At 37.6% G+C, this 24,503-nt stretch overlaps 1 protein-coding gene across 2 annotated transcripts in view; it reads right to left on the bottom strand.

The window, feature by feature from the left end:
* The window catches only part of NELL1 (neural EGFL like 1), a 903,683-nt gene that overhangs the window by 324,992 nt on the left and 554,188 nt on the right, over positions 1–24,503 (bottom strand). For both annotated transcript variants that reach the window (XM_003830453.5, XM_003830454.6), the window contains exon 14: positions 20,789–20,911. In XM_003830453.5, the coding sequence (XP_003830501.3) occupies positions 20,789–20,911 (123 nt within the window). The remainder of the gene's footprint in view (positions 1–20,788; positions 20,912–24,503) is intronic.

The following is a 24,503-nucleotide window of genomic DNA, read 5'->3' as shown; positions in this document are numbered from 1 at the left end:
CTGCAAATCAGGTTTATGTTAAATAACTGCAAATTACTCCTCTACACAGATCCCTGTCTGAATCTTTTAATATGTGAAGATGCTTTTTGAGTAGGATCTGAATTAACTTTCCCAATACTCAAAGAATGAACTCTTATGACACTTCTAAATAGTTGCTGGTTTTTTGCCAACCACATTAGCAAAAGCACTGGTTACTAAGTAAAAAATATTTTAAGACTAAATTACAGTAAACATGAAAGCTCCACAGTTTAAACCCAATATAAATCAACCATATCCAATTATCAAATTAAAACAAAGAATATTAACTCCTGAAAGCTGAAAGCAAGATTTTTTAAAAAACATCACCAATGGGTATTTTAGACTTTTGCAGTTTTTTGTCCAAATCTTCTTGATATTGTGAACTGTACCCCTTCCAGTTTAGTTTCTTCTGGACTTTCCTTACTTAACTGACAGTTACCTTTTAAAATTTGCACACATTATGATTAAAATTGGGCCTCTACTGTGATGATTCCTATTTCCTCTCATGTTTTAAAGTGCAAACTAACATTCAAGTGAACATTAGCGTCAAGTAGTGCAGACATTTGTATGCATTTCCTTGATTCAATTTGTGACCTTACCAGTTTTGAATTGGAATTGCACCATTTTGTAGATAAAGGAAACTAAGTATATTGCTGCACTTTTAAGTTTTCAAAATAGTGTTTAAAAATTGCATTGTTTTAATTTTTTTTAAACTCAGTTTAAAAAGACTAAAACGTTCTTTCAAAAGAGGCATCTAAATGTATTCCTAATTTTGTATATGGGCTTAGGTTTTGTAACCAATAAAAAAAGCTGCTATCAAATATGAAAAAAAAAATAAGTAACTGTTTTAGTGAATAAGAAAAACAAAACTTCTTTCAAGAATATATCTGTTGAAATTGATAATAATGTGGTCATGCCTGAGGGAAAAATGCATAGGTTTTGTAGTCAAACTTACTAATTATTCTTCCATCTAAAACACTGTCTTCCCTTTGGCTTAATAATAAGAACCTTGATCACCAGATTTGCATAATGTCTACACCAAACATATCTCGCCCTCATAAAAATACAATGATTTTCCCATTAGGATATGAAGGATTCTTACTGCTTTTCTTCACATAGAAGCTGAGTTACCCTACAAGCAGTTAGTGCTTTGTTAAAAAATGACAGAAACTGATTAAATGGGGTTAAGCAAAACTAGGGGGTGGTCCTGATGTCAGGCAGGGCTGGGTATAGAGGCCCCCCAGCAACAGTATCATCAGGATCTGGTTCAACCTTATCCCTCTATGCAGTTCTCTCTGTTGGCTTCCTCCTCAGACAGCCTCTTCCCTGTCATCATGTTCTTCCAGATACCCTCCCACAGTAGAAAAATGAGACTCATTGTCCAATATTACCAGGATAAAAAACAAAAACAAACCTACTTTGATTGGCTTGTATAACAGGACAAATCCTGAAGCAGTCCTTGTGGCCAGGAAAATGCACTGTTATAATGGTCTTAAAGAAAAGTTATGAGTTCCAATGCTAAATCCATATGGACTGAAAGCGAGCACGGGTGGGTCCCAGAAGGAAATCGAGAAACATTTAGCAGCAGGGTAAAAGAATGCTGGATGGCAAAAAGTAACAGATGTCCTATTCTCCACTTTAGCTGTCCTTGTTTCCTCACCACCTACTTTCTCCTCAACTCTCTGTAATCCAGTTTCTACAGCTATCATTCCCCAGACTCTATCTCAGGAACCACCATTTGAAGGCTGAGACTAATCTAAACAGTGGCCACAAACCTCTGATTTCTTGCCATCACCCAAAATGCAGTCCATCCCTATATCCATCTCAATTCAAACTGACAATCAGATACTGCACTTCCTCTCTCCTGCTTTGTTTTGTCTTGTTATGTTGTTTCTTTTCTTTCTTTTTTTTTTGACAGGCTCTCACTGTCACTCAGGCTGGAGTGCAGTGGCATGATCTCGGCTCACTGCAGCTTCGACATCCTGGGCTCAAGCAATCCTCCCATGTCAGCCTCCTGAGTAGCTGGGACCACAAGGTGCGTGCCACCACATCCAGCTAATTTTTTGTATTTTGGTAGAGATGGAGTTTTGTCATGTTGCTCAGGTTGGTCTTGAACTCCTGAGCTCAAGCCATCCGCCAGCCCTGGCCTGCCAAAAGGCTGGAATTACAGGTGTGAGCCACTGCACCCGGCCTCCTGCTCTTTTTTGTACCAGAGATACTGGCTATAACTTTTAAAATTTCTGCCAATGGGAATGAAATTTCTCTATACCTCCATCTCTTCAGAGAATGCTTCCTCCACCGTCCATATGATGGATTGCATATGAAATGGTGGTCCCATAAGATTATAAGGAAGCTGAAAAATTATAATGGAGCTGAAAAATTCCTATTGGTCATAATGTCGTAGCCCAGTGCATCAGTCACATGTTTGTGGTGATGCTGGTGTAAACAAACCTACTGTGCTGCCAATCATATAACGGTATAGCATATACAATTATATACAGTACATAATAGTTGATAGTGACAAACAGCTATGTTACTGGTTTATGTCTTTACTGTGCTATAGTTTTTAATCATTGTTGTATAGTCCCACTTACATATATTACAAAGTTAACCACAAAAAACCCCACGTAGGTCCTTCAGGAGATATTCCAGAATAAGGCACTGTTACCATTGGAGATGACAGGTCCATGCGTGCTATTGCCCCTGAAGACCCTCTAATGGGACAAAAGTTGGAGGTGGAAGACAGTGATACTGATGATTCTGACCCTGTGTGATGTGTGTGTTTTTGTCTTCATTTTAAACAAAAAACCTTAAAAGGTTAAAAAAAAATTAAAAATAGACAAAAGCTTATAGAATAAGGATATAAAGAAATTAGTTTACAGAGATGTACAATGTATTTTTTAAGCTAAGTGTTATTGCAAACCAGTCAAAAAGATTTTAAAATATAAAGGTTTATAAAGTAAAAAAGGTATAATAAGCTAAGGTTAATTAATTTATTATTGAAGAAAAATATTTTAATAAATGTAGCATTGCCAAAGTGTACAGTGTATATACAGCCTACCATAGCGTACAGCAATGTCCTAGGCCTTCACACTGACTCACCCAGGGCAACTTCCAGTCCTGCAAGCTCCAGTCATGGTAAGTGCCCTATATAGGTGTACCACTCTTTATCTTTTATACCACATTTTTACTGTGTTTAGATATTGATATGGTTTGGCTGTGACCCCACCCAAATCTCATTTTGAATTGTAGCTACCATAATTCCCACATGTTGTGGGAGGGACCCAGTAGGAGATAATTGAATCATGGGGGCGGTTCCCCCATACTGTTCTCGTGATAGTGAATAAATCTCGCAAGAGCAGATGATTTTATAAAAGATTTCTCCTCTCTGGCTTGCCACCATGTAAGGTGTGCCTTTTGCCTTTTGCCATGATTGTGAGGCCTCCTCAGCCACGTGGAATTGTGAGTCCATTAAACCTCTTTTTCTTTATAAATTACCCAGTCTTGGGTATGTCTCTATCAGCAGCATGAAAACAGACTACTACAAATATGTTTAGATAGACAAATATTACCATTGTGTTATAATTGCCTCAAATATTAAGTACAGTAACATGCTATATAGGCTTGTAGCCTAGAAAAAATAGGCCGTATCGTAGAGTCTAGGTATGTAGTAAGCTATACCATCTAGGTTTGTGTAAGTACACTGTATTATGTACATATAACAACAAAATCGCCTAAGGACACATTTCTCAGAACATATCTCCATCATTAAGTAATACATGACTATAATTAGATCCATGTCCATGCTCGAAATGTCTGTATCCTTTACAGCTCTTTCCATTCCATGGAAAGCTTTGGCATTCTCCAAGCTTGCTAATGCTGATATCTACACACATGACAATTTCAGTGTTACATAAACCTTTTCTTGACATCTAACCTCCACTCTAGCCTAAACTACATAGCTGATTGTCTCAGACATCCTTTCTGCACCTCAGTTTGCTCACATATAATATGGAGACAATACTTCTGCCTTCTTCATAGAAAACCGGTATGATTTAAATGAGATACATGCTGTAAAGTTCTTAGCCCAGTGCCTGACATATAGATGCTCAATATATATTAGCTGTTATTACTGTCATATCGGTGGGCTTGCAGGTATATGGTCATACTTTACTATATCTGTATTATTTCAACATTCTTTGAGTCAAAAAAAAAAAAAACAATTTGTATTAAATGGAATAATTTGAATCTGGTGGACCAGATTATTGCTGTCACTATTCTGGTGCCCAAAGACACATCCAAACAGAGACTGGATCTAAAGTGCCTGTGCTTTGAGCAGGATCCTTATTTATTGACTCTTAATTTTCTTAGTACAGCTTAAAACCTTCCCTTTCATAACATAAATACCTAAAGGTAAGTCTAAGAGAAAGGAATTTTGTAATTACTGAGTTCCTACTATGTGCCAAGCAGCCAAAATAGGTAATTTCACTTAATCCTCACAACTATGTTATTGCATGTTTTCCTCAATGAATATTTACTAAATAACCCATACATGATAAGCTTTGGGACACAAAGATGGCAAGGATACATTGTCCGCCTGCCTACGCCAGTGAAGGAAACAGATTAAGCAAATTAACAAGTACAGTGCAGTGTGAATGAATGCCAGGACAGAGAGTTATATTCTGGACACAGAGTAGAGGTGAAAACAAATTGCCTTAAGGAGGTAAAACTTGAACTTCATTTTGAACGACAAGGAAAAGCCAAATAAAAATGAGAGAAAAGATATTTCCTTCCAACTAAGGACACAACAGCTAAGAATTTACTGTGTACAAGCACTGTGCCAAGCACTTTATTTATTTCTCATCTCATTCTTATAACCTGAGGAAGCAGGTTCATAGAAGCTTGTGTAACTTCCAAGGCCACAGAAATTGCCAAGAGCTAGAGCCCAGCTTTGAATACAGGCAACTGACTCCAAAGCTCCATGCATTTAACCACTGAGCTATTTCACAGCAGGGAGAAGGGAAGACTTGGAAAACTATGAGTAGTTTTAGTTTGACTAAAATACAGGTTTTGTGTGGGGGAAAAGGAAATGAGGCTACAGAGGCAGGTGAGAACTAAATTAGGAATGGCCTGTGTATCCCACTAAGAAGTGCTAATTCCATCCTCAACGTAACACGTAAGAAGGATGCATGGCAGGATCTTAAGCATGGAGTCATAAGGTAGATAGATAGATACCTAATGGCAACAATTTATATGCCAGGATGTGCCCTAAGCAGTACACTCCATTTAATCTTAAAAACAATCCATGGAGATAGACACAATTATTATCCCCAGTTGTAAAAGTGAGGCACAGAGAAGTTAAGTGACTAGCCCAAGATGGCACACTAGCTAAGTCGAAGAGCCAAACTTCCAACCAAGCAGTCTAGCTCCAGAAACCATGACCTTCACCACTCAGTCACCTTGCTTGCAGGTAGAACACGGACAATCTCTCTGGCTCCACCTATGTGCTAGATGAATTTGAGAGCATCTATCCTGGAAGAGACAGGCAACATGGGAAGACAATATTCTTCAGGCAAGAGAGCAAACTCAGAGAAGTGAGGAGACTTTGCCCCAGGTCAGACATGTGCCAGAGTTGGGATTTGAGACCAAGAGTGTCATATGCAAAAGTCCTTAAATTTATAATGTTTGGGGATGTGTACTGCTAATTCAATTTCTATAAAATTATTCCAAATTCTAAATTATCTTGGTCTACATTGAGATTTTATTCTCTGTACATTCAGCATTCAAGTATGATCCCACTAAGTGCTGTGCTTAAGCATGTCAGAAAATTATCCACAAATTGCCATGTTTCCCTATGCTCAAGAATGCATGGGCTCTTCTCTGTCTAATGGCTGTAAGAGAGCCTGCAGAGCATGTCACTATTTAAAGTTAATAAGCATCAGCACAGTGAGCAGATCATTATGAAAATCATTATGTCTGCTCTCTTATGAACTGTTTTTAATATGAAATTGATCTTAAAATGCAACGAAAGTAAATGCTATAGATTTGTTGTGTTCTTTTTTCTCCTACTCTCTTATCTTAGTAAAATTTGAAGTTTAATGAATGTTACTCATTTCTATTCAATATCTGACTTTATGGTGAAGTTCCATCCAGAGACAGGAAATGTTATGCTGTAGAAGGAATGAGGTATTCTCAACCTCTGGTATATGGATTCCAGCTACCTGTCTGCTTAATAAATGCTACAATGTTGCATCCCACCAAAAGCCAGACTTAGGCTGCTCAACATAACAAAAAAAATAATGGAAAGTACCATTTCATTTTAAGGGTGCCCTGCTGCCTCTCCAGAGATCACCCCTTTGTGTGCTTAAGGGTGCAGATTAAAGAGTGTGCCTTTTTTTTTTATTATTAATTTAAACCTACACTGAAAGTTTTACAATGGCTATGGTAGCCACTAACCACAGGTGGCTGCTGAGCACTTGAAATGTCGCTAGTCTGAACTGAGATGCGTCTAACCTGTGTCTAGTATCTTTCTTACGGCAGCTTCTAAAAAATTTTAAATCACATATGTGGTTCACATTATCTTTCAATTGAACAGTACTGTTCTAGAGCCCTTACCTCTTCTACTAATCTCATAGCATTCACGTGTTATGTGCATGTGCGCATTTTGCTTTGTTTTGGTAAAGATACAGCGAGTCCTCTTCCAAGAAATTCATTACAATTTGCTTTCCTTCTACAAATACAGTCTTCAAAGAGGTAACTTAAGTGAAGATACCAAGACTCAGTTTTCTTATCTGTAAAACAGAATTTGCCCACTAGACCCCAAAGATTGTTTCCTAGCTTTAAGCAGTCTAGGAGGCTGAGTCAAAATCATTTTCTAACTCATCTAGTTACATCTGCAAAAACGGCCTATGCTTCAGAAAGATATGAAAAATTCCTCATCTACACATGCACTTATTTAAGCAAAGTATTCATTTTATGGAATTTTAATATTCTACCTACAAGAAGTATACCTTAGATTCGTTCATTATTCCTAATAAAAATCTAAAATAAGTTATAAACTGTTAATAGATATGAATACTTAAATTTTTGCCATATCCCTGCCTAGTATCTTTCAGAATATACCACATTAAAAATGGCATCATCCTCAAATGAGTAGGGTGATTGAAAAACACAGCCTGAGGGAATCCACATATCATTCTCTGTTGCAAGTTTAAAAAGGACAAATTCCCAAGTTGGGGGAAAAATGATCACTAACAACAGGAAGGGAACTGTCATATGGACAAGTGGGAATCAGTTGTGTAAGTAATAGGATTATGAAAGGTCCAGAGCTCAGGTGGAGTGTTATTCTATTATGTCACTAGCAGTTTCACTCAAAAGATATTTAATGATTGAGTTCCTTGTACTACTTCAGGTGACCCATAAAGCAGTTTCTCAATTTTCCTTAAAACTGGCAGGATCAGAGGCTTAGATAAAAAGCAACTGTCTTTAATTTGATTGAAGCCAGAGAAAACTGGTGATGACACGGTTGGAAGGGATGAGTTTGCTCAAACAGAGAATTATTTAAACTCTGGATATTCACAGTAATTTTTACGTGTAGGCCTACAAGAGATCTTTACAGTGTATCAGCCAGAATCCATTTCAGAAATACATGAGGTTTATTTTCTACAAACAATAATGCAGCTAATTTTATTCATGTAGCATTTTATTTACAACAGCAGTGTAGCAGAGGCTGCTGGAACCAAACAATATCTGTGTTCTCCCCTGCTTCCTGGGCACACATAGCTTCTGTTTTATTGTTCGGTGTGGCCATGGACTGAGTTCTGGCCAATTCAATGCAAGACAAAAGTGATAGGTGCTGCTTTCATAATGGTCCCTAAAAACCTCTTGTGTTTGACCTTTTATTCTTTTCCCATCTTCTGACGGAGTGGTAAGGATTCTGAAAACCAAGAGGTTAGAGCCAAAGATAGAAAGTGACTGTATTCCTGAATCACTGTGACACACAACCACTCTCACCATTAGCTGTTAATGAGAAATAAATAATATTGTGTTGGACCCACTGAAGTTTTGGAGTTTATCTGTTACAGCAGCTACCATCATTTACTTACCTTTAACAAGCAGTTTCTCATGTGTTCATCATTTTACCCTAAACATCTTCTCGCTTAGGAGCTGAGAGTGAGAAAAAAATTTGAAAATGCCATCATATCTATTAACAGACAAGGAAATGTGAAACAATAGGTCATTTGACTGGTTTATTCTCACAGGACAAGGTGTAACACACATGTCCTTGGAAGTAAACGTGTAGCTGTAAATGAGACAATTAGGCAAAAAAAAAAAAAAAATAGAAACAGACATTGAATTCAGTCGAACCAGAAGATGGCTGTGTTTTAAAGACGAAACACAGCTGAATGAACTCTACTATGAGCATATCTAACTTTACTGCAGAAAGCAAACAGTGGCATGCATAGAGCTGAAATGAAACAAACAAACACATAATTCTGTTTGGGGTAGAAATAAGTAGAAATGTGAAAACAGGCAAGTGAGAACCACACACATTCTACTGGTCAGTCCTAGTTAAACATTCCAACAATATCTGATGGCAGAAAGACTACAGTTAGCACTACCCCCAAATTATGCTGACACTTGTACATTATTTGTAAATATTTTTAAATTTATCCTTTGTTGCCTTAAAAAAGACCTGAGTCAAGAGAAGCCTCTTGAAGTATCTGGACCAAGCAGACCCAGTAACAGTACTTGGCGTAAGCCTAAGCTAGTTTACATAACATAACAGCTATTAAAAGGTAACAGATCTATTTAAGCTAACTTTGCCTTACAATATGGCACCCAACCAGGTGAAACAGTTCTTTGGCTCTATTTAAGGCAAATACTCTGCCCATAACCTGAGCTGATGTGGACATATCAACCAGAGCTGGCTGCCATTCTATAATAGTACCAGCTGTTGAATACTGTGAATATTTTGCAAATAACTGCTACCCAAAACAGATCATAATCCAGTAGATAGCCTACATATTGACAATGAAATATTTCAATAATGTTTCCTAAAGTCTCCTGGTCCACTGAGAATTGTTACTAAGGAAAGGAAAACAATCTTATTCTGATTGCTTGAGAGAAAGTCAATGTTTGGTAGCCTGTTTTAAAATAAAACTGACTGATATATTTATACGGCTTTGCTAATCTTATGGGTCATTTCAGATGTGACAATTATGGTTAACAAACATCTATGTAACTCAGCAAAGTGCAACCTGGAAATGCACTCAAAAGAATCAGCACTTGTCTAAGTGTCAGATTTCCACTCCCTCTGAGATACAAGCTGATCTGATTTAACATGTTTCCCTTAAGCCTGTAGGGATGTAGTTACTGTCTACTGGGCTGCAAACTTTAAAAGGTAAGCACTGACTTTGGTAAGTGACGGAAAGTGTTTTAAGTGCATCCAATAGACTCCCCCCTCCCCCCCCCACTAGAAAGGCACTTGAAGGAAAGGAATATTAAAGGCTAGGACAACACTACGTCAAGGTGCACCTTGTTAAGCCAAAAGAACGCAATCAATATATTGTATCTTGTGCCACAAAAGTCCCTTTGCCTTGCCCCAATCTTGTTAATGCACTATTGCTGGGTTCAAGACTGAAAATACAGCTTCTGTGTCTACTTGCAGTCCTTTATCAAACTGATGAGCATAAATGTCTCTAGGTAACTTAGATGAGATAATTAGTTTTATTTTCTAGTTTGAGACATATTTTTCAAAGAAAACATTATCAGACCTTTAAGCATAACCTTCTCTGGGCCTAAATACTCTTCCTTCTCTTAGAACTAAATTGGAATTAAGAAGTTCCCCCTCCCACTTCAGGATTATAACTAATACCCCCATATCTAAATTTAGTATCAGTATTTGTTGGTAAGCATTTTTATGACAGAGATTTTGCAAAACAATTTGAAGTTATTTTAACATTGCCTAACATTGCAGTTAATAATCATGTTAACAGTACTGCCAATCTACTTTTACAAACAATATGAACAGTTCATCTAAAATACGTAGCATTTCTGGGGGTGGAATAGTGAGGATGGGAGAAAGTCCTTATCATTTATCTTCTCCAGACTTCAGGAGGGAATGGTAGAGGAATGATTGCTCTAAATTTCTTTGCTTTTGTACCCAAGTAATAGCTTTTGCCCTTATGAGGAGGAATGTCTATGTGGCAAGCATGATGAAGATTGGTTCATGTTTGCCAGAGACCATGGCTCCAGCAAGGCACAAGCCATTCCTTTTCTTGGACCTCCCACACTCATATGTGATCCCCAAAACTTCCCATTTCTACATTATCAGTAGAGCAAATATCTCAATAGGTCTGTGCATCACCTGTTCCACCTTCTCCTACAACTGAGAAGTGAGAAGATGCCAGCCCTGCAGTGGGGTCTGATGGTCCCAGAGAGCCAAGAACCATCTATCTTGGTTCACTTGATTCAAGAGAACAAAGATAGATGTGGGACTGTGATTCCCACACTGTCCCATATCTATCCCCTACTGATTCAAATGTGTAGAAGTGGAGAAAAAAGTAATGATACCTCATACCTCCAACAAGCAGTGGTAGGGTACTATTCCATTTTTCTGGAACAAAGTGATCCTGAGTTTATTTATGGTTAAAACTTAAATGGCCTACAGAGAAATTTATTCCATGCTGCTTCAGGCTACATATTAGAATACTGATCTGAGTCTCACGAATGTTTCCCACTGGTCACAACTAGGCCAGCACACATATGAAAAGACAATGTCTACTCAAGAGCACATGCCACACTTGGGTGGGTAGATGTATATGGCAGTATCTTGGATCATAAAGTTTAAATTATTGATTTTTATTTTTTCCAACAAATAGTGAGATGATCCATCTCTGTTATAGGTACGATGGGAAACATAGTAATGTATACAACATATGTTAAAAAGGCAATGAGTGCATTAAATAAGGACAGAAAATGACTATCATATGCATAAATATGTGTGTATTATATACATAATGTTTATGAAGTACCACAGAGCAAGAAACACCATAGGTTCTAAGAGAGATGTAATGACATCAGGAAAGATGGTAAGGAGAAAAATTTCAGTGGATTTTTCATCGTGCTAATAATAATATTGACAATTGCTAATGTCTACTGAGCAACTACCATGTTCCAAACACTAACCTAAGTATCATAAGTGTATTATCTCATTTAATTTTTACAGTCACATGAAGTAACTACCCTTATGGTTCTCCTTTAAAGATAAAGAAACTAAGGTTTAGAGAAATAAACTTATGTGTTGAGGTATGTTCTTTTACAGTCACCTTTCACAGGTGAAGAAAATTGAATTTTTCAACAATTTAGTTACTTGCTGAAGTCACATAGCTAGTAAACAGAAATATCAAAATTTAAACCCAATGTGTCTTCCTCCAAAGCCCATGCACCTAATGGTTATAAGAGAATTCTCTATCAGCAACAACTCTTACAACAGCCTCTTCAGTTTTCCATCTTAGTTAAGAATTGGGTCTTCGGCCGCCCACTCAGCAGAGGCCATATTTTTCTTTATAATTCTTTGAACCTCAGAAAAAGAGGGTGAATACTTTTTGTTTCCCATTTTCATTTCAAGACTACTTCCCTTTTCTCCAGCAAAGCCCCTTTCTCCTTTGAAGCTCATTTTGCCACATCCCCCAACCTGTGCCTCTCCACTACGACCTCTCATTTATTAAAGTGTCTCTTCTCTGGTCATCCTTCTCAGTGATTTCAACATCAGTCCTAACATCATTCTTCAATATATGACTGCATTTAATATTTTATTGAGAAAATAGAAGTTATCATATTATAATATCTCATCTTTGCACCGTCAAATCCACAGCCTCCAAAATTCTACATCTACTTTTTTTTAGGGCAATATCCCATGGAGAGATGATCATGGGTTAAACTAAAGCAAAGTTATGGAAATGAAAAGAAACAGTCGTATTTGTGATATTCTGAAGGGAAACATGATAGACTTGTTGATGCGTTGATAACAAATCTGAGAGAAATCAAAGAAAATACTTAAGATTGTTTTATCTGAGCAACCTGGTCAATGGTAATCCCATTGTTTAAGATGGGCAAGAAGTAGAAATGAGAAGTCTACTATGTGAAGAAGGAATCAAGGATCCAGTTTGGTTGTGCTAGGTTTGAGATACCTGTAAGGGATCTAAGTGGACATTTCAAGTACGTGATTGATTACATAACTCTGGAGAAATCAGGGAAGAAGTTGGGACTGAAGATATAAATTTAGTAGTCATTAGCATATAGATGGTATTTAAAGCTGTTATATTTGGACACAATTACCTAGGCAAAGAAAAAGAGAGAGAAAATGTTGAGCCAGTACAGCATTTACTGACTATAAAGAAGAATCCATCAAATAATCAGAGGAGGTACCTGAGACAGAAGGAAACCCAGGAGAATATAAGCATCTCTGAAATAAAATGTTTACAGAATAAAGGAAAGATTGATGATTTTAAATGCTTCAGAGAGGTTTAGTTCCATTCAGACTATAGTCTGATCATTGGACTACCTTTGTCTTTTTCCAATTAGATAACCAGAGCCTAGCATAGTGCCTGGCCCATCATAAGTACACAATCAATATTTGTTCAATAATTTCTATGATGATTGCCTTGATTTATAAATTCATTCCGGCAAGTAAAAAATATTTAATGATATTACACGTGGGCATTCTAACAAGAGAAAAAAAGATCGAATTATAAAACTAAAGAGAAGAGGCACATGTAAGAAAGAAAGACTCATTCAGTTTTGTGGGAAAGGGATACTTGAAAATAAATCTAGAACCATGTTTTAGAGTCCTTTTGTAAAGAGCCTTGAATATCTTGGAATGTTGATCATCCCAAAGAGACTTAATCAGAAAATTAAATGCCCGGGGTACTATACAGAACTAAGTAACAGGAAGAATTACAGAAAATGTATGTTGTTTCTTTCTACCTTGATAACATTATTGCAGATCCTATAGTCTCAAGGTACAGGTAGTTGCCCAATTTGAATGTTCTGGAGAATGGGCGGGGTGGCTCAGCCATAGTCCTGTGCCTTGCCCTCCTGGGAACTAATTCCAGGTTCCCATGGACAAGAAATATATTAATAGCTGAAGGCTGTATCATAACAGATCTCAGGAAAAGGGGTAAAAAGCTATAATAAAATATTTGGCCAATATATCAGTAAAGATCAGCCTGTAGATGTTTTACAGATTTGAAGGATGTGAAATGGCCAATCTGCAGTCCCTAAGTCATGTAGTAAAACTTTGTTTACACTAGCCTTTCTTCAAATGGCAAACTATAGGCAAAAGTATGTTTCTTCCAGGTGGCTGGCAGGCCTTCTTTTATTTCTTAACGTGTGTTTAGTAACTTGTCATGTCCCCCATGTTGTCTTGATCGTCCAGCATGTTCAGTGCCTCCCAGCTCTAAACCTAGCTCATATTATAACTGCAGAATAACTGAATGAGTCTAAAAAGGGTCAATAAAGAAGATTTTAAAATAGACATTATGCAAAAAGGAAGCTAGACTTAGCCTAATTATTGCCTCTCAAATTAGGCCAAAGGATTTTATCATTTCTGGTATAACTATATTTAGTGTCTATAGGACTTTCAGCATCTATAGGCATTAAACATAAAATAGAATAAATTTTCTGTATGCAACAGACAATGTCTTTGAACTTAAATAGCAGGTCCACTGATGATTTTCCAAAACATTAAAATATGTAATACATAAAAATTTGCTTCACAATTTTAATTTGTCTTTGATTTTTCAGAATAATGGTGTAGATTCTGCAGTAATTAATACACCAAGCTACAAGAGCAGGTTGATTTGCATTAAATCAACTGGTCAATTCTCATTTTGCATCTACGTATTTACTGAGCATCCATTTTGCACAAGGTTTTGTGTGGTAAAGGCTGAAATATAAACAGCTAAGTTTAACAAGACATAATACATTGAATACTACAAGCAAAATTCAGAGGACAAACAATTTATTCTGACTCAGAAGATCAAGGAAAAATGGGATTTGAGCTGGACTGTGAGGGATGAATAGGATTTCAGTTGGAAGAAGAGAGGATAGAATTAAGCACTCCAGTATAATAAATGATCCCAAGGAGAGGGAAAGGGCCCATGAAATCATCCATCTGGCCTGGTCTGTTGGGAGAATGATTAGTTAACTCTCAGGTGTGACTGGCAAGGTAATGGGGAAAGATGATATCATAAGAGATGAGGTTCAAACTATTCATATGGGACTACATGTCACAGGGCCTTGAGTGCCTTGCTAATAAGTTTAGACTTCATTCAAAAGAAAATAGATTAAGAGAAAAAAAAATTGTATCATCTGTAGCCCACTCCTTCAGTCTATGTCCATTTAAGCATGACATTAAGGCTCTGCATACTCTTGACAAACTAATTCTTACCATTGTATGTTAAAAATTTGTATCCCTGTGTTAAGAGCACTTTGTGATAACTCATTAAACTTAATTAAAAGGGATTTTTGTCATCCATGTTCACATCAATCTTGTCTTTACGCTTATGATTTATGGTCAAATCATCTAATAGTTCTAAAGAAATTTGGAAGTCAAATTTCTTATATAGTAACATCACCTGGTCCAGTTATTTCAATATGACCCTTAAGAGAAGCTTAAACACTACCAAAGATATACCTCCCCCCTCCATCAGTCTCTATAGGTGGGAAATTTTAACTGGCTCTAATTATAATGAGCATAGTCCACACTTGCTGCAAAGATTCTTCTGATTGATTGAGTCTGACCCTAAGCCACCTCTAATCTACCTGTTTTCTGACTTTATAAATCAATCCTATGTGGGGTACAGTCTCAAATCCTTTCTTAAACTGTTATGAAATTGCTCTATAACCAGAGGAGCACTCTTAGAAATATGCTTACAATCCTCCCGTTTTTCAATATGAATGTGTTTTTACAGATGGACCTGGCCCTAATTGAGCCAAACCATCCCCTGATATCAGACAGTCTTGCCCCTCATCATTCTTTCCAATATTTTGTCTAAATAAAGGCACCTAAGGGCAGAATTTTAGATTGGCACCTTCCTGAATTCTTCCTCATTACATTAACCATGTTTCAAAACTATGTCTAGAGTGCTGTAAGTACTTTTGCCAAAGGCTTCCTATTCCACTTGCTTCTTCAAACTCCCCAAATTTCATCTTCTCCGATTCACAGCCCAGTAGTTTATAAAGTTTATTATCCTTGGTGATACCTTACTATAATAACTTACCTTTCTATTCTCCCTCTCCTTCTCCCTTTCTCTCATATTGCCTGTGAGCCTCTGAAAAACACCTTTGTACATGTGAGATGTCTATTTGACTTATTTAATTCAGGATTGTTTACATCTTTAGCATGATCTGTCACATTACTCTTTCTGTCTATATCAAACCTCTGGCCTTCTGTTTCTGGCTTTCTGTGTTTTCCTTGTACACAGTTTATCCAGCAACTCATCAAACAGAAATTTCCAGGAAGCAGCTTGTCTGCACATGCACTCAATGCAAACATACTCATAATGAATGGTTTCAGAGCACTACAGGATTCTGGAGAGCCTTAAAATAAAGATTTCACCTATGTTCCTGGAGTTTCTACAGTGACCTGAATTTTACTGTAGTGATTTTCTTTGAAAGGCAGTCATCGTTAAAGTTGGTTTGAAGATATCTTGAGAGAAGGGGAGATACTTGATTCAACTTCCCTGTCCCAGGCCCAATCATGGTGCACTGGTCAGGGAGTGAGAAACCCCAAAGTTGGTGGGCCACATGAATGTACCAAGTGGCAAGATGGGCCTGAAGCTCCTATAGGGTTAACATTCACCCCAAAAATATCCCCAAGCCTAAAGAAGCAACATTAAATAGCAAATACAAAACTCCACGACAGGAAAAGAGGGAGATCATGGGAAAATTTTAAAGCTTTGTATTTCAGTATCTTTAAGTAGCAAGTTTTTCCTGCTTTTCGAACTAGGAGCCCATGCTTGCATTTTTCTCTGGGTTCTGCAAGTTACATAGCCAGTTTGCCAGTGGATTTCTATTACTTGCAACCAAAGGAATCCTAACTAACGCATATGCTTTACACATAGCTCTGTATTTTGGGTAATTCTTTTTAAGCCTCTTTCACGCGAGATAATACCATTTTGTAAATGTTCCGTTGGGTTGGAAGAATTTGTTAAAATCTTTCTCCAACACTAAATGGTGAAATCCCTGGGGACTTGTCTTATTTATTTTTGCTCTTTTGGTGCCCAGACACAGAATTCACACTCACTGTATGTTTTATAAATAAATGTTAATATTATCAGTCATTAAGACAAGAATGCTTTCGAAGATCACCACATCCTATCCAGAGCTAATGACAGATAAGAGAGAAGACATAGTCTATCAGCTGCATACTGACAACTGCCTAGTGAAAGCTCACTTTCTGTTTTGGCATTAATGCAGGACTGGGAAAGCAGATAAACACTCTGCTGCTGATAAGCCTAACCTTCACGTCAGGTAATGCAAATCTGACTTGAAACTGTTTGCAAGCATTTTGTCCATTTAAACTCAAATGCCAAAATATTAAGCAAAACATATTGCATAGTTTCAGAATGACTTTAGTTTATTTATTAAATATGTGAGCAATTTAAAAAAAAATTCTAGGTTATCATTGTATGCTGTCTTCCCTTTCTATTTTCTCTTTAGTTTCTAGTTAGAATACAATGTGTGAGGGAGACAGTTAAATGATAAACAGCCAAGAGAGGAGGAGGAAACAAAAAGAGAAGGAAAAGGAGGAGGAAAAATAAAAGGAGGAAAGGGAGGGAAAAAACTAAAAGCAGTTCCACTAGTTGAGTTAAATCAGATTCAACTATGTCTTACTTAAAATTTACTTGTGAAATAGAATAATGGCATCAACTTCTCAAGATTATGGTGAGAGCTAAATGAGATAACATATATATGAATATACACATCAAGGTGTCTTGCACATACTTAATGAGAGTTTTTGTAGCTGAACAAGTGTTTTCCATCCAAAAGAAGAAAAGATGCCTTACATGGGCATCAACCACCACGGAAACCCATCTGAGAGAATTCACACCAATTAGTATTGTTTCAGAAACTGCTGTCTTATGTAATGCTTATAAAAAGGCATGTTAACTGTTTACTTCTAACAAGATTTAGTCAGGTCCATGAACAATACCATGTCTATCTAGAAAAGCTTTTCTATATTTAACACTTAAAAAGACTTAGTTCCGCTGAGAGCAGTGCCTCATGCCTGGAATCCCAGCCCTTTGGGAGGCTGAAGCAGGCAAATCACTTGAGGTCAGGAGTTGGAAACCAGCCTGGCCAACGTGGTGAAACCCCATCTCTATTAAAAATACAAAAATTAGCTGGGCATGGTGGGGCACGTCTGCAATCCCAGCTACTCAGTAGCTGAGGCAGGATAATCGCTTGAAGCCGGGAGGCGGAGGTTACAATGAGCTGAGATCAAGCCACTGCACTCCAGTCTGGGTGACAGAGCAAGACCCTGTCTCAAAAAAATAAAAAGTGAAAATAAAAAAGACTTAGTTCAAGTTGTCTGGTTATTCTTGTCCAACTCCCACTGTAAAAGTTTCAGTTACAAGGTGGCAAAGTTAACTATAAAATGTATGCCCTGAAATTGAGACACAAATTTGGTTATTTCAGGCAGAAGGCCATAAACTGCCAACCTCCTCCTCCTCTTTCTTCTTCTTTATTATAAGGCTAATACTAGTCTTTAGTTTGTATAGCATTTTACAGTTTAAAACACCAAATATAAATTCCCTTAATGATTCTATGCAACAATAGTGTTAGATAAATAGGGAAAGTAATACTAATCAATTTTTTTTTTTTTTTGAGATGGAGTCTTGCTCTGTCCCCCAGGCTGGAATGCAGTAGCGTGATCTCGGCTCACTGCAATCTCTGCCTCCCAGGTTCGAGCAATTCTCCTGCCTCAGCCTCCTGAGTAGCTGGGATTACAGGTGGACACCACCACGCCCAGCTAATTTTTTTTTTTTTTTTTTTTTTTTTAGTAGAGATGGAGTTTCATCATGTTGGCCAGGCTGGTCTGGAACTCCTGACCTCAGGTGATCCACCTGCCTCAGCCTCCAAAAGCGCTGGGATCAGGTGCTTTTGGGATCAGGAGCCACTGCGCCTGGCCTTAACCAAATTTTAATATGTAAAAATATAGAAGTTACAATTCACCAGTAATGAAAGCCAGTGTAGAGAACCAGTAGTGAAAGCAGGTGTGAAGAGTACAAGCTCTTTATCCAATTGTTCAACCGTACCACATTGCTTTCCCATGCAGCATTTATAAAACACAAGACTTTTCCTTACTGAGATCAACACAATTGATTATGAGAATCACCTTAAGAAAATTATTTTCCCTAATTCATAACTTTCAAGGGAAGATGTGTTTCCCCTCACAGTCTGCGGACATCAGGAACATTATTTAAACTCATATTTTTTCACAGCTGGACTTACAAAATTCTACGAAGGTGAAACCACCACTTATCACAATGGCAAGAGAGGACTTGGCAAATACAAACTCACTGGACAAGGGCAATTAATATTATTTTATGAGGTAACATAATTCTGAAAAAAAGTGCATTAAAATCCCTATGTTGCTCCTCAGATTTATAGCACTAGCATGCAGGTACCAGCAGTGGGCTTGATAATCCCTGGAATTACATTAAGGTTTTTGTTTCCTTGTTTTGCTTTGGAAATTTCCTTAGCCTTTTAAAAAAGCTGAGCACTAGTTTATTTGCTTCGGGGTACTTTAGAAAAAATACGCACAAATATTCACATATAAAAGACCATCGGAAGAAGTGCAAATAACATGGAGTTCATAGCAATAAGTGAATTTTCTTTTTTCACACACCCATGGGTAATAAGGTGACTAGTTTGCATGTTTCCAGTCTTTATGTATTTACATAAATATGTATATAGATATTTATAAATATTAACTTAGATATTTGATGATACTATATTGTTCTGAACTTGAATTTATTTTATTTTTTCTCAAAAATATGTAGGGTATCTTTCAATGTGATGTGTATAAGTATGTATGTGTTTGTGTGTGCATGTGTGTACATACAAATGTTTAGAGTTTTCAACCATAGCATTCTACTCTATAAAATGCATATGCCAAGATAAATTTAATCATTCCAAGACTGATGGATATTTTGGTTGTTTCCAGTTTTCAGTGAATATAAACAGTGCTGCAAAAAAAAATTCTATGTACATTTCCCCCTCTTCATGAACCTGTGCTTTTTTAGAATAAATTTCAAGAGGTAAAATTGATGGAATCAGTAGAATATGTACTTTGAATGTTGATAAATTTTGTCAAATTGCTGTTAAAAAAAAAAAAGAGTTTTACCAACTTACACTCATAGTCATGTATTAGGCTTTCTGCTTACCTCACCTTAACCAACACAGAATAAAATCGATCTTTTAAAATTCTTCCCCAATCCAATCCATAAATATAGTGACTTAGTTGTTGTAAATTATTTTTCACTCATTACCAGCATTTCATCCCTGCAGAGGAATACTGACAATGTGTTTACTATGTATCTTTGGGCAAGTTACTTAACCTCTCTGTGTCTCAATCTTATCACTTCTAAAATAAGGATAATAATACCTACCTCATAGGATGTCTTTTGTTTTCTTGTTCATGTTGCCTATTTTTTCATTATGATTGTGCCTTTCCCCTTTGGTGATTTGGTGAGTTAACACATAGTGAACAAGCACCTACCGTGTGCAAGTCACCACTCTAAATGCCAGGGACAATGGGGGGAAAAGATCAAGTGTTCACTGTCATGGAGCTTACATTCTAGTGGGGAGGCAGATAATATCTAAACACCAGGGACAGTGGAGGGGACAAGACCAAGTGTTCACTGTCATGGAGCTTACATCCTAGTGGGGAGGCAGATAACACAGAGATAAGCAAACACATAAACCTGTGATGTTCTGTTAGGTTGTGTTTGTGAAGAAAAAAATCAAGCCTGGTGTGGGCTAAGAAGTACTAAGGGTACTATTTTAGATAGGGTGGTCAAAGAACATTTCTGTGATGAGGAGACATTTGAGTAGAGACATGAAAGAAATGAGCATTGTGGCTGAGGCAACAACAATGCTGAAGGAATAACAGGGACCCAGTAGGCTGAGGTAAAGGGATTCAGGGTGAGAGGAAAGAGAGGTGTCAGCTGTGAGGAGCCAGGGACCAGATGCTGAATGCCCTCATAAGCCAGAAGGAGGAATTTTATTTTTATTCTAAATGCTAAGGGAAGCCAGGGCGCTGGCCTCTGAATTGATAAACTGCTCCCAGACACTGAGCGAGGCTAAAACTGTAAGTTTCCTACCCAAGCAGATACCTCAAGTGTGGACAGAAACAGTGTCCACTTGCCCTTGGGGGAAATCTCACAGGAAAGAAAAGCCAATATCCGCAATCCAAGCTTCCCTCACAAACTCACGCCAACAGGCAAAGCTGAACAGAGCCATCAAGTTATGTAACTGTGCCCCTGACCCACACCTATACCTTTTTCTTTCAACTCCAAAGCTAAACCTGAAGCATTTTTCTTTTTCCCTGATGCACAGTATCCTTGCCAGTTGATAAACCAGGAGCAGCAACCCTGGCTGTGTTCCACCAAGAGTTACCAAGAAGGTGCGACGCACAAGTGCCAAGAGCCCAGGCAGAATGGCTGCTCACAACTCACCCCTAAGGCGGCAAGCCTACCTCTGCAGATGGTCCCGTTCCCCACGTAGCCCGGTTTGCAGGTGCAGCTGTGTCCCTGGACAGTGTTGGTGCAGATGGCATTCTCGTCACAGTTGTGCTGGCCGCTGCCACATTCATCGTGTTCTGTTTCCAGGGTGAGAGAAAAAGAGAAAGACTTTTTCTTAAGTTGGAATTACTGGTATTGGGAAATGTAGCTGGAATTCACCAAATAAGAATGACAGTGACTACCACTTGTCAGTACCTTACTATGTGCCTAAAAGTTCCTGTTGAAATCTGAACTCTGAAAGAAAGATGTTATTATCCCTACTTTGCAGGTAAAGAAACAGTATCAGAGAAGTCAAACAACTCCTGTCCATCACACAACTGGTAAGTGCTGCACTAAGGCCATTGTTTCTTCCACCTTCTAAAAAGGTTTTCACAGAGATTCCAAGGTAATGGTTCTCAGTAGGGGGAATTTTGCACTGTCAGAGGGTATTTTTGGTTGCCATGATTGGGAACAGGAAGTGATACTGAAATCTAGGGAATAAAGGCCAGGAATGCTGCTAAGCATTGTACAATGTGCAGAAGAGCTCAAAACAACAAAGAACTAGCCAGCCTAAAATGTCCACAATGCTGAAAAACGTCCACAATTGGAAACCTTCCCCTCAGGTTACAAAAAAGAGGAGAGGAGAGGAGGGGAGGGAAGGAGAGGGGAGGAAGGGGAGGGAAGGAGAGGGGAGGGGAGGGGAGAGGGGAAAAGAAACAAACCTATATGAGAGATTCCATGGCTTCTTTAGAACAAAGAGGATAAAACTGCAGAGAAAGGCTGGTGAATATAGCCTAGCAAAGGAGAATTTCCCAACAAAATTTTCGAAGGAGTACCACTGGTCACAGGGAAGGCTGGCGAGCACAGGATTGTGCTGAGAGTAGGAAAAGAATTTACTCTGAGGCCTCTGTTTAAGGGCCTTCAGCAGTTTAATTTTCCATATAGCCCACTTTCATAGGCTTCAGAATCTAACCTCTGCGTATCTGCCTGCCGTGTAGTGATGTGGGTTATACATATTCAGATAGCTGTGGCATCCTTGACCCACAGGACATGGAGGGAAACCGATCTAACCCTAGAAAACAGATGAAAAGATTCCAAATTAGAAACTAAGGTTTCATAGATAACTATAATTTCCTCTCACACTCAGCAAGTTAATGGAGTTACCCAAATGACTCCTCTATAACTAAACAATATGGCAAAGTTTATATCCTTTATTCCTTTTTAACATCTGCTAGCATAACTTCTCACTCACAAATTTTAAGAAGAAAAATCCAGTAGGGCCATTCAAATCATAAATAGTTATAAAACAAGAATAGAAATTCCAGTTAGAAACCTCAAGGAAATAACACTAATTGGAACAAAACAAAAAATTCAATATAGTTTGTTAAGTGAATTATTCAACCAATGTACCAATCATTTGAAATATCATCAATCTTCATTTATTTTTATTTTAAATTTCCTAATGGGGACCCAGTAATGAGAAAGGTTAAATCCTACAAAATAGGACTGCTTTCATCACACACACACAACAGAGGTAGGGCACACACATGCATCTGAATTTTGATTTAATACTTGAATTTTCCAAATAAAATTTTTATTTAGGCCTTAAGACCAACCCAAACTGTCAGCAAGAAATGTGCACAGGTTAGCAAACGGTGAGAAAAGAAGATAAGATTTCTGAGGACACACTTCAAGTCTGTGCTCAAGTCATCTCCAGCACACTCCAGAAACAGTATACCCTTGTGCATGTCCACTCGAATTTACAAACCTATCAAGTACCTAGTATTTGCAGGTGCAATACCAGACAAGGTTAGAAACATAAAAAAGTCTAAGGATTCAGACTTATACTCCAAGAGTTTTCAGCCTCCTTCTTTAAATTCATTTAATAAATAATTATTATGTTCTGTACTGGGAATACAAAGATGAGTAGATAATGGTCTTTGCTAGCCTGAACATTTTAATAGGGGTAACTAACCGGAACACAGAAGATAAGTGATAAGAGTTATAAGTAGTTGACCTTTTATTTTATCATACAAAAGGAACATATTTTAGAATGAAAGGGTGCTCTACTAATAATTACACTGGGATAACAAGCATAACTCAGAATGACCCAGGCAAACTAGCATGTGTGGTCATGCTAGATAAGAGGAATAAAGATAAGCTAGACTGAGAGTTCACTGGAGGGAAGAAATTCCTTCTAATGGAGAGAAGAGAAAAGTCCTCTCGCAAAAGGTAATATTTTAAATAATCTTTCACAAATGGTCAAGGTTTCTCAATTAGAGTTGCTCATGCAGACTTAAGTATGGAGAAAGGTATGGTTCTGTGCAGCATTCCAAAAGCCTGGTCCATCCTTCCCTACCAGGTCTTATCTTCCAATATTCTTGAAGTAAATCTTTTTCTCTAATGAGGTGGCATCTTTGCTGTCCTACAAATGTACGAGTTTGTTTCTACCTCTCTAGTTTTTCATGTTGTTTCATTGACCCACAATACTCTCTCACAATGTAGTTGGTTTATCTGCCTTTGCCTGGCTTCAGACACCACTTCAAACCCATACTCTTACCATGTTCATGAAGGCTTACACACTTTTTCTCTAGATCATGAATTTCATCTATCTTAGAACTTTTATAAAATGTAATATCTTTACCTCTTTGGAGGCAATGATATCATAATATATTGTGATGATATTTGCAAGTTTTGTCATTAATGCCATAAATGACTTTGAGGAGAGGAATTGTAGCATATTTTCCACAACCTTCACTTTATCTATTAATACCTTCCATAATGTTATTGAACCTAGAGAATGCCAAGCACTGAAGTCAATATTTTAGGCATATTATACCATTTAATTCTCCCAGCAATTAAATGAAGTAGGTTTGCTCATTTTACAACGAAGAAACTTAGACAACAGTACTTTATATAACTTTCCTAAGATCATAGAACTGGTAAGTAGAGAAACTCAGATTGTGAATGTAGACATTAGATGAACAAACATGTCACTACTGAGCAGTTGCAAGTTAATTTGGATGTGGCTGAAACTAAACCATGAAATGTGGACATGATATCATAATGCCAACAATGAACTGTCTTCCTGTATTTTAGCCCCCAATTCCTACTGGGATCTCCTACATACTTACTGAGAATAGATGACCTATTCCCAAAGAACAAAGGCCATAGAACTTCCACATTTCATTTTCTTTAGTCATGCCCAAGTTTTCAAAATGACCAGCATCTTCAAAACTGTGTTTAATAGAGACAGCCAAAGAAAATACCATTTTCTTCTATAAATATCACATTCCTTTCCAGTTGCCAAGGATGCTGCAAAAGATATGACAAGTGATTGCGAAAGACGGACTGGCATAGAGGTTAAGAGTATGAACTCCAGAGTCACCAGCCTAGTTTAGAAGATCTTGGTTTGCCAATTACAAGCTATGTCTACTTAAGTAAGTTACCCAACCTCTCTGTCTTAGATTCCTCATTGTAAAATGTGGACAATGATAGAACCTATCACTTGGGATTGTTTTGAGAATTAAATTAATTAATATAGGTAGAAAATTTATGACAGCAGGTTACAGCTGGTAAGTGCTCCACAAGTGTTAGGTATTTGATTGTCATTGCTGCTGCTGCTACTATTACTACTACTACTACTACTAATTCTACTAATATTGCTGCGACAATTACTTGTGGGCAGAC

This window comes from Pan paniscus, chromosome 9 (genome assembly GCF_029289425.2).
Source record: "Pan paniscus chromosome 9, NHGRI_mPanPan1-v2.0_pri, whole genome shotgun sequence".
Lineage (NCBI taxonomy): Eukaryota > Metazoa > Chordata > Mammalia > Primates > Hominidae > Pan > Pan paniscus.
Note: the sequence above shows the minus strand (reverse complement) of the source record. Positions and strands in the feature narration are given on the sequence as shown.